At 29.8% G+C, this 8,283-nt stretch overlaps 1 protein-coding gene across 1 annotated transcript; it reads right to left on the reverse strand.

Annotated features, from left to right (window-relative positions):
* Positions 1-317: 317 nt before the first annotated feature.
* Positions 318-3,530, reverse strand: LOC111308360 (omega-hydroxypalmitate O-feruloyl transferase-like). The gene is made up of 3 exons (XM_022906682.2): positions 3,379-3,530; positions 2,754-3,196; positions 318-1,490 (listed from the first exon to the last, which is right to left on the reverse strand). Exons 2-3 carry the CDS (start codon positions 3,186-3,188, stop codon positions 582-584), a joined length of 1,344 nt encoding a protein of 447 aa, XP_022762417.2. The 5' UTR covers positions 3,189-3,196; positions 3,379-3,530; the 3' UTR covers positions 318-581.
* Between the last annotated feature and the right edge of the window lie 4,753 nt (positions 3,531-8,283).

Below are 8,283 nucleotides of genomic sequence, written 5' to 3' on the forward strand. Positions count from 1 at the left end.
AATACCTTTCAAATTTGTAAATTGGATCTTTTAACTAATAGATTTTACAAAAAGGCAATGTAAATTAGTGAGTATATTCATCGATAAATCATAAGAGTTTAAATAAAATAATAAAGAAAACTTACAATTCAGTGATTTTTTTTTTTTTGAGAAGCAAAATTTGGATGAAAATTGAAGAATAAAAAATGAATAATTTTTTTTTAAAAAAAAATTTGCTTATAAGAGCTTTTGGAAAATTACCAACATCAAATAGATTTACAGGAAAATGGATAGATAACGAAAGAATAGGAAGAGATTTCATCATTTTTTTATTTAATGAATTAAAATTTTCACTTTCTATTAATGAATAGAGTACTTATGATAATGGAGTGGAGAAATCGATAATTGTTAAAATTAAATATTTATTGATTTGAACATACTCTTTAATAATTATAAAGTTTTAATTTGTAAGTGGAAAGATCAAACTAATTTACGGAATCATACAATAAAAAAATTAGAAAGATTTTTTAAAGATAAGAAAATAGTTTATTTATAATGTTGACACGTAACATCTTTGGAGAAAACTATAAGTTCAACTAGAATTATGTTAAATATATTATGTGCGTCATAGTTTTGGACTTATTTTCGTTGAGTTCCGACTGCATTAGCTCCTGGAATATCTTCATGGCAGATTCAGGCAGACCCAAGGATAAAATAAGGTTCTTACTGTCCTTTCCCTGAGCAAGCGTCAGAACCAGATTTTCCACCATTGATGCTGGTGCAACTTGCTGCGGTTTTCCCCAACCGAAATCCACATCATAGAAGGTCAGCCTACTCCATTTACTAATCCAGCAAGTATTCTCGATTTCAAGTCCTCCTCTTGTCAACTCATAGTAATCTATGGCTGACCTTATATAGCCTTCAGTGACCTCTTTGATAGACTCGTGCACTATTTTAACTGCAAATGAGAATGGTTTTTGCACCAAATCTCTTGCCGTGCACTGGGCACATGAAAAAGCGATGCCATTGCCAAAGAAACATCCAGGTAGGGGTGGCTTGTATTTTGGCCTACCATCAACAGCAATGAGAAGCTTGGTTGTTTTGTGAGGTTCAATCTTAAATGCCTTGGTCCTCATAATCCACATTAACGCGGAGATCACTTCGAAGCTTGAAGGAGGTGCAGCGAATTCACCTTCCTTAGCCAATTGCTTAAGTTGGTAAAGCTTTTCGGGTTCAAAGCAGAAGGATTGATAAACGAGTGGTTCCGGAAATTGAAGGGAAGCATTTTTCGTTGGCCTTTCTTTCCTGATGTATTCAGGATGGGGAATGTCTACCAGCGGAGGTTGTCTTGCAGATAAGATGGTCCGGTCGAGAAACGGAACAACAGATAAGGGCAGGCCTTTGGTAATTTGAGCCCAAGAATTTAAGAAATCTGCTAAAGCTTTACCGTCAACAAGGACATGGTTCATCGCTACTCCAAGAACAATTCCTCCACATTTGAAACTTGTGATCTAATGAACAAAAAGGACATTGATTAGCAAGCTATAAAGTTTTAATGTACAATAATAAATTAATTTGCACCTTAGATTAATTTAATAAGAAGTAATTTCAAAGGGAATGCAATACACAAAAAATTCCCCTGCCAAAGGATTAAGGGTAGTTTGCTTTTGTGAGTGCTTTTATGTTTTAATTATCTACTCATCTCCCATCCATAGGAAGTGAAATTGGTGGTTGTTATTGAACCTTTCCACAGTTGGGCTGATCTATTTAGATCTGTAAGTTAGGGCTGGACGTCTATGGGTCGGGTGAGTTCAGTTGACATTTTCAAAGTCTTTTATCAGGTCCAGTCCGTAAAAACTCGGATAAAACCATTTACTATTCAAAAATATTAAAAAAATAAATTTTGTTTTAATTATTTAATATTTTAAAATTAAAATTAAATAAAAATATTTTATTAATAAAATAATAACTTGAGTCGGATCTAATCTAGACTTTAAAGTTCACATCAATGTTAGGCATTGAATTTGACAAACAATTTGATCCGTGGACAAATTTAGTTAGGATTATGTCCACAATTGAGCTCCGCTTTAACACTATTATATTAGCTACATAGCAATCCTATCCAAATAATCCTACATACATTTTTTATCAAAATAATTTTAGTACTTGATAACTGATATTTTTATTGAATATAATTAAAGCAAATATAAAAATAACTTACCCTTTCCATTTTAGAATTTTATTTATCCAAAATTCTGTTGGACAAGTTCAAGTTCCTACAAGACCACCATTTAAGCTCGGTCTGAGCCCACAATATTGTCTCATCTAATGGATTATATACCTGATTCCCATATTAAATGCTAAAAGCAATTTATTCATAATAATTTTTTAGTCTAAATATTTTTAAAAACACTTGATTTTGATTTGAAAATGGTTTGAATAAGACATTTGAGTCAAAAGGAGAATTTAGGTCAAGGGACATTATAGTGATGCTATGTTAATTTAAAGACTTACGACCATCTTTTTATTACTAGTAAAAATTAATATTCAAATTTTATTTTAAATTGTATTAAGATAAATATATGTGAATAATTCTAAAATCGAGAATTTAGTTCAAAAGTAAATAACTTTAGCGTAAATTACCCAAAAGAAACTGCACTTTTGGGTGTGTTAAAAGAACTAAGCATTCAATCATCCAAGGCTGAATGGAACATGAGAGAAATGCTTCAGCAGTTCCAATGTTGATAAAAATGCAAAGTTATTGGTGTTTATACCTGCACCGTTAACAAAGGCACGTCCAATATGCTTTCCACACCATCTATGTGGTGAACGAGTTGTCGTAACTTCACAGGATCAACCCTGCTGATATCTCCCAATTCTTCGATGGTGTTATTCGAAACTGCCTCAACAAATGGCACTCCTTCCCCATTGCAACGCACAATCATTTTCCCGTCCCATGTTACAGAAAGACAACCTGCAAAAGGGTAAAACTCGACCAGGATCTTAGCCAGTGACTCTTTGATGGTTTCAACGGCATTTTCCATTCCATTTTTATAAGCAAACACGATCTCGATAGGGTAAGGGAATGTGTGGTCAAGGTTGGAAAGAAAATACAAGCCATTGTATGTTTTTTCAGCGGGACGGACGACTTGTACTGCTTCCTGCTTCTTCACTGCAAATGCTTTGGCAGTTCCATTGCAAGCCTCCATATTTTTTACTGCTTAAATTCACAAGCTAAGACAAAGTTAGTGCACTATTTATTGATTAAGCGTCTGTTTTAGCCACTCTTTATTGAATGCAGATGGTTTCTAGGAACTTTGAAGTGGTGCTCTGGTGGGTGCATTAAACATTGAGGAAAAAACATGGAGAGAGAGAGAGAGAGAGAGAGAGAAATCATACATTACCAGGACCAGAAAGCCAACGAGTAAAATGCAAACTATATGACTTAGTATTTGCTTTCCTTGTTCGATAGTCATGAAGCAGAAGTATTGGCCTTTATGTAGCAAGTGGAAGTAGAACGACCCCACCACTCTTTCGACTATTTGAGAGCTACATGCTCCATTTAGTTTTCAATCCTTTAAGGAATTGCTCAAGTCAAATAATTTAATTTTAGTAACAAGGACTGCTAGGGGCAGTTGAAAAAACACTTGCGTTTCAACACTTTAGATATTGTGAGGCCACGGCATTCAAGTTGTGCAACTTAAAACCGGATACCTGTTATCTATCACAAGTTGTCTAATATCTTTGATTGTGAGACGAAAACGACAAAACGTTATTTAGAGCTTTTCATATATCAACTTAATGCACTCAGTGCAAAGCACCAATAAGGAACGAGAATTCTGACGAAGAATAATAAATATTGCATACTAAGGACTTACCCACACTTAAAATAATGCGAAGTAATTTTAACTTTAAAATAGAATTTAATAAAAATTAAATTCAAAATTTATGAGATAATATTCAATTAGTTTATAATTCGAATTTCAACATTTATATACATTTTTTATTTTAAAATTATAGTCTTCTATATACAAAACATCCAAATATTTAGAAAACCAAAAAAAATAAAAAAAAAATTTCCTTTAAACACTTTTACTATTCAATAGCCAATCACAATTCACAACCAATCAGCCTTAACAGCTATCAAACACCAATTATAATAAATGAATACCTTTCAAAAATCCTAGATTCATTAGTGTATTTTAATATTTGGCAAGTTTGCATTCTAGATTTTATTTGTTGTCGTCCATTTCTTTTTTTATAATAATAGAAATGACTGAAATTTTTATTTTTAATTAATAATATATATTGACTAATTAGTTTGTAAAAAAAATTTCAACAATTAAAGAAAAATGTTTGAGTGAAAAAAATAGCAATATATTTATTTTTTTTGTAATAAACATTTAAAACAAATCCAATCAAATTATACTCCACAGCAAAAGAAAACCTTGAAAAATATCTTGATTACTGAGAAATTAAAACTATCTAAACAAGTAATCAATTTTGATTTACAAAAGTTGAATGACATGGCTTCACAAAATTTGAAGTGTTGGAATGCGAGTGTTTTTTTTTTTATTTTATTGCTGCTAGCATTTCCCTTTAGCTATTAAGGACACTATTTATACGAAATATAGTAATTAATGATTTTTTAAAAATAATTGGGTGCATATATTATATGCGTTCTCAAATCGTTTAAATCAAAATATATTTTAAATTATTTGTAATTTTTATAACGACGTGAAATATGAATTTTAATTTTTTTTTCGGTTATGCCTTTCTCAATTCTCTCTCTAATCCTAAAACTCTTCCTCTAAAAGAATTCTAGCCGATGTGTGAGTCACTGACGATGCCACTACCATATTTATAAAACATCTCAATAATAAAATTAATCCAAAAATCTTGTTAGATTATTTTTACTTTTTTTGATAAAGTAATATTTGATATAAATCTTTTGTTATATAATTTAATATTTATTTTTTTATTATGAATTTAATAAATTAGATTTTTTAATTAAAACAATGAATAATGCATGAGAATTTATATAAAAAAATAAAAAATAAGAATCTATGTACAATTACGTGTGGTTGGATTGACAATTTACGAATTGAAAATGCTTTTTTTTTTTTTTTTGAATAAGGGCTTATTACAAGACATGAAAGTAATCACAATATCTAGAAACAAGAGAAGCTGGCAAATAGTATATAAGTTAGGTCCCATAGAATGTAAAAAAGTGAAAGTGTATAAAAAAATTAAATTATATAAAACAAACAAATGAATAATAAGAATCTATGTACAATTACGTGCTGTTGGATTACAATTTATTAATTGAAAATGCTTTATCTTTTTGAATAAGGGCTTACTACAAATCATGAAAGTAATCATAGTATCTAGAAAAAGGAGAAGCTGGCAAAGAGTATGTAAGTTAGGTCCCATAGAATGTAAAAAAGAGAAAGCGTATTATGTCAGACAAATTGACGCACAGGGTTCGCGTTAGTTAGTAAAAACACCGATAATGGCAAGGAAACTTGTATATATATATTTGACTAATAAGACCGACTAAACAAAATTATCGTCGAGATTACAATTTTAGATATTAGGGAAAAAATTCCGCTACGTCCGGATTGTGATTTTTTTATTTTGATGAAATATAATTTTTTTAATTTAATAATATATTAAAAATTAAATATATTTTTAGTTTTTTGTTATTTTTTTATTTTTGAAAATATATTATCTTTAAAAAAAATAAAAAAACTGATACTCTAATTGTGTCACTTAATTGCAATTAGATAAATGTTGATATCTATTTAGGGAGACTACTTTAAAAAAATTATATAAATTAATTTTAAAGCTAATAACATATACATGACAATCTCATCTACTTATACAATATTTACTTATTATCAATATTGATCGATTATCATATTCAAACCTATTTACCCATGAAATCAAAGGTCATTAATATCATCACCTATTCAACTTAATTTTAAAAAAATCAATAATTTTACTATAATATGAGGGGCATTATAATAATTTTAACTAATGATAGTAAGAGTACATTTCTGTAATTATGGTTGAAAAGGCAAAATTGTATCTATTATATAGTGGAAAATTCTATTTATACCCCACTTTCTACTCTATACACCACATTTTTAAATACACCAAAATTAAAAATTTAATTTTCTATTTCTATTAAATATTCCCACACCCCCTCACTTTCTATTTCCCATTCTTATCATTTCTTTCTTTTTCTCTTTTCACTTTTTAAAATCGAATTTTTTGAAATGAATATTTAAGAAGTTTTGAGGCTTCTTGAAAATGGATATCCGAGAAATCTCAAAGATTTTCAGATATCCATTTTCGAGAAGCTCGATTTCACTTTTAATTGCTAAAAACCTTAATCATGCATTTATAAACCCATTTACTTGATTATGTGTGCAAATAAAACTGAAATCGATGTTTTCAACATGCATGACATAAACTTGTTCTTTCTTTTAAGCCTAAAAAAAACTAAGAACATTAATTTTTGGTTTTTTGGTTTTCTAATTTCAAGACAAAAACCCCTTTATGCCCATGCATGCTTGAGAACTAGCATGTCTTTTCCATTTGCATATATAATCAAGTAAGAATAGGCACATTGATGACTCATATGTGTGAATGCATGATAGTCCAAGTAAGAACACCTTATAGAACATTAACCCTAATAATGTCATTAGTAGATTGACAAATCTGATAGCAAGGACCTCTAATCTTTCGGCCACTAGGATATTAGTGGCCTAAATATCAGAGATCCCTATTGTCGAAATTAAGCCATACATTAGAGAATTCATTAGAGACGTTTGGAGATTCTAGTACATCAGATTTATTTATTTTAGTATTATTTATTTTAAAATTAAATATATTTATTTTATTTAAATTAAAATTAAACATTATCAAGATTTTATAATTAAAAAAATATTTAGACAAAAATTTATGTAATTTCGAAAATAGATTTTTGAGAATAAAGATGACTCTCAGAAATTCATTGATCAAAATACAATATAAATCTTGAAAATTGATTTTCGAGAATTACATTATGTTGTCGAAAATTCATTTCCAAGAATTATATTGCTTTCTCGGAAATGGATTATTGAGAACACAATATAACTCTCAAAAATTTATTTCCAAGATTTATAAAGGTGGTTTTGGGGTGTATAAGCTATTGAGAGTATTTTTATCATTTATTAAAGGTTAAAATTGGTATTTGCTATGTGGATATGTTGGAAGAAAATTTTGAAGGTGTGTCCTAACATTTAAGTTGGGAAAACTTACCGACACAAAAATTATGAAATCCATACCAATCTTTTTTTTTTAGGTGTGACTGGGTACTCATATAAATCTATTTTTTTTAAAGTTGTCCTAAATGTAAACTAATTATCCCTAAAAAGAATAAATTCTGATTCACATTAACAAAAGTAAGATTTGGTAGTCCTTAACAGAGGCTTTGAAACTTCACATGATCAACCCTGCTGATATATTTCAATTCTTCGATGGTGTTATTCGGAACTACCCTAAAAAATGGCACTCATTCCCTACCACACCATGCAATCATTTTCTCATCGCATGTTATAGAAAGATAACCTGCAAAAGGGTAAAACTTGACTAAGATCTTAGCCAGTGACTTTTTGATGGTTTCAACGGCATTTTACACTCCACTTTTATAAGCAAACGCAATCTAGATAGGGTAAGGGAATGTCTAGTCAAGGTTAGAAAGAAAATACAAGCCATTGAATGTTTTTTCAGTAGGACGAACGGCTTGTACTGCTTCCTCTTTCTTCACTGCAAATGCTTTGACAGTTCCATTGTAAGCCTCCATATTTTTTACTACTTAAATTCACAAGCTAACACAAAGTTGTGCACTATTTATTGATTGAGCGTCTATTTTAGCCACTCTTTATTGAATGCAAATGGTTTAGAAGAACTTTGAAGTGGTGTCCTGGTGGGTGCATAAAATATCGAAAAAATAACGTGGAAAGAGAGTGAAAGATCATACATTACCAGGACCAGAAAGCCAACAAGAAAAATGCAAACTATATGGCTTAGTACTTGCTTTCCTTGTTCGATAATCATAAAGCAGATGTATTGGCCTTTATATAGCAAGCTTATTTAGCAAGTAGAAGTAGAACGACCCCATTACTCTTTCAATTATTTAAGAGCTAAATGCTCCAATTTTGTTTTCAATCCTTTGAGGAATTGCTCTAATCAAATAATTTAATTTTAGTAATTAAAGACACTATTTATTTGAAATGTAACAATTAATGAGTTTTT

This window comes from Durio zibethinus, chromosome 2, assembly GCF_047325235.1.
Source record: "Durio zibethinus cultivar Kanyao isolate XHJ-2024 chromosome 2, ASM4732523v1, whole genome shotgun sequence".
NCBI classification, from domain to species: domain Eukaryota; kingdom Viridiplantae; phylum Streptophyta; class Magnoliopsida; order Malvales; family Malvaceae; genus Durio; species Durio zibethinus.

Coding starts and splice junctions, on each gene's coding strand:
- LOC111308360 (XM_022906682.2), bottom strand. CDS start 3,188: ATGGAGGCTTGCAATGGAACTGCCAAAGCATTTGCAGTGAAGAAGCAG. Junction 1,491..2,753: donor TGCCTTTGTTAACGGTGCAG/GTATAAACACCA, acceptor TTTGTTCATTAG/ATCACAAGTTTCAAATGTGG.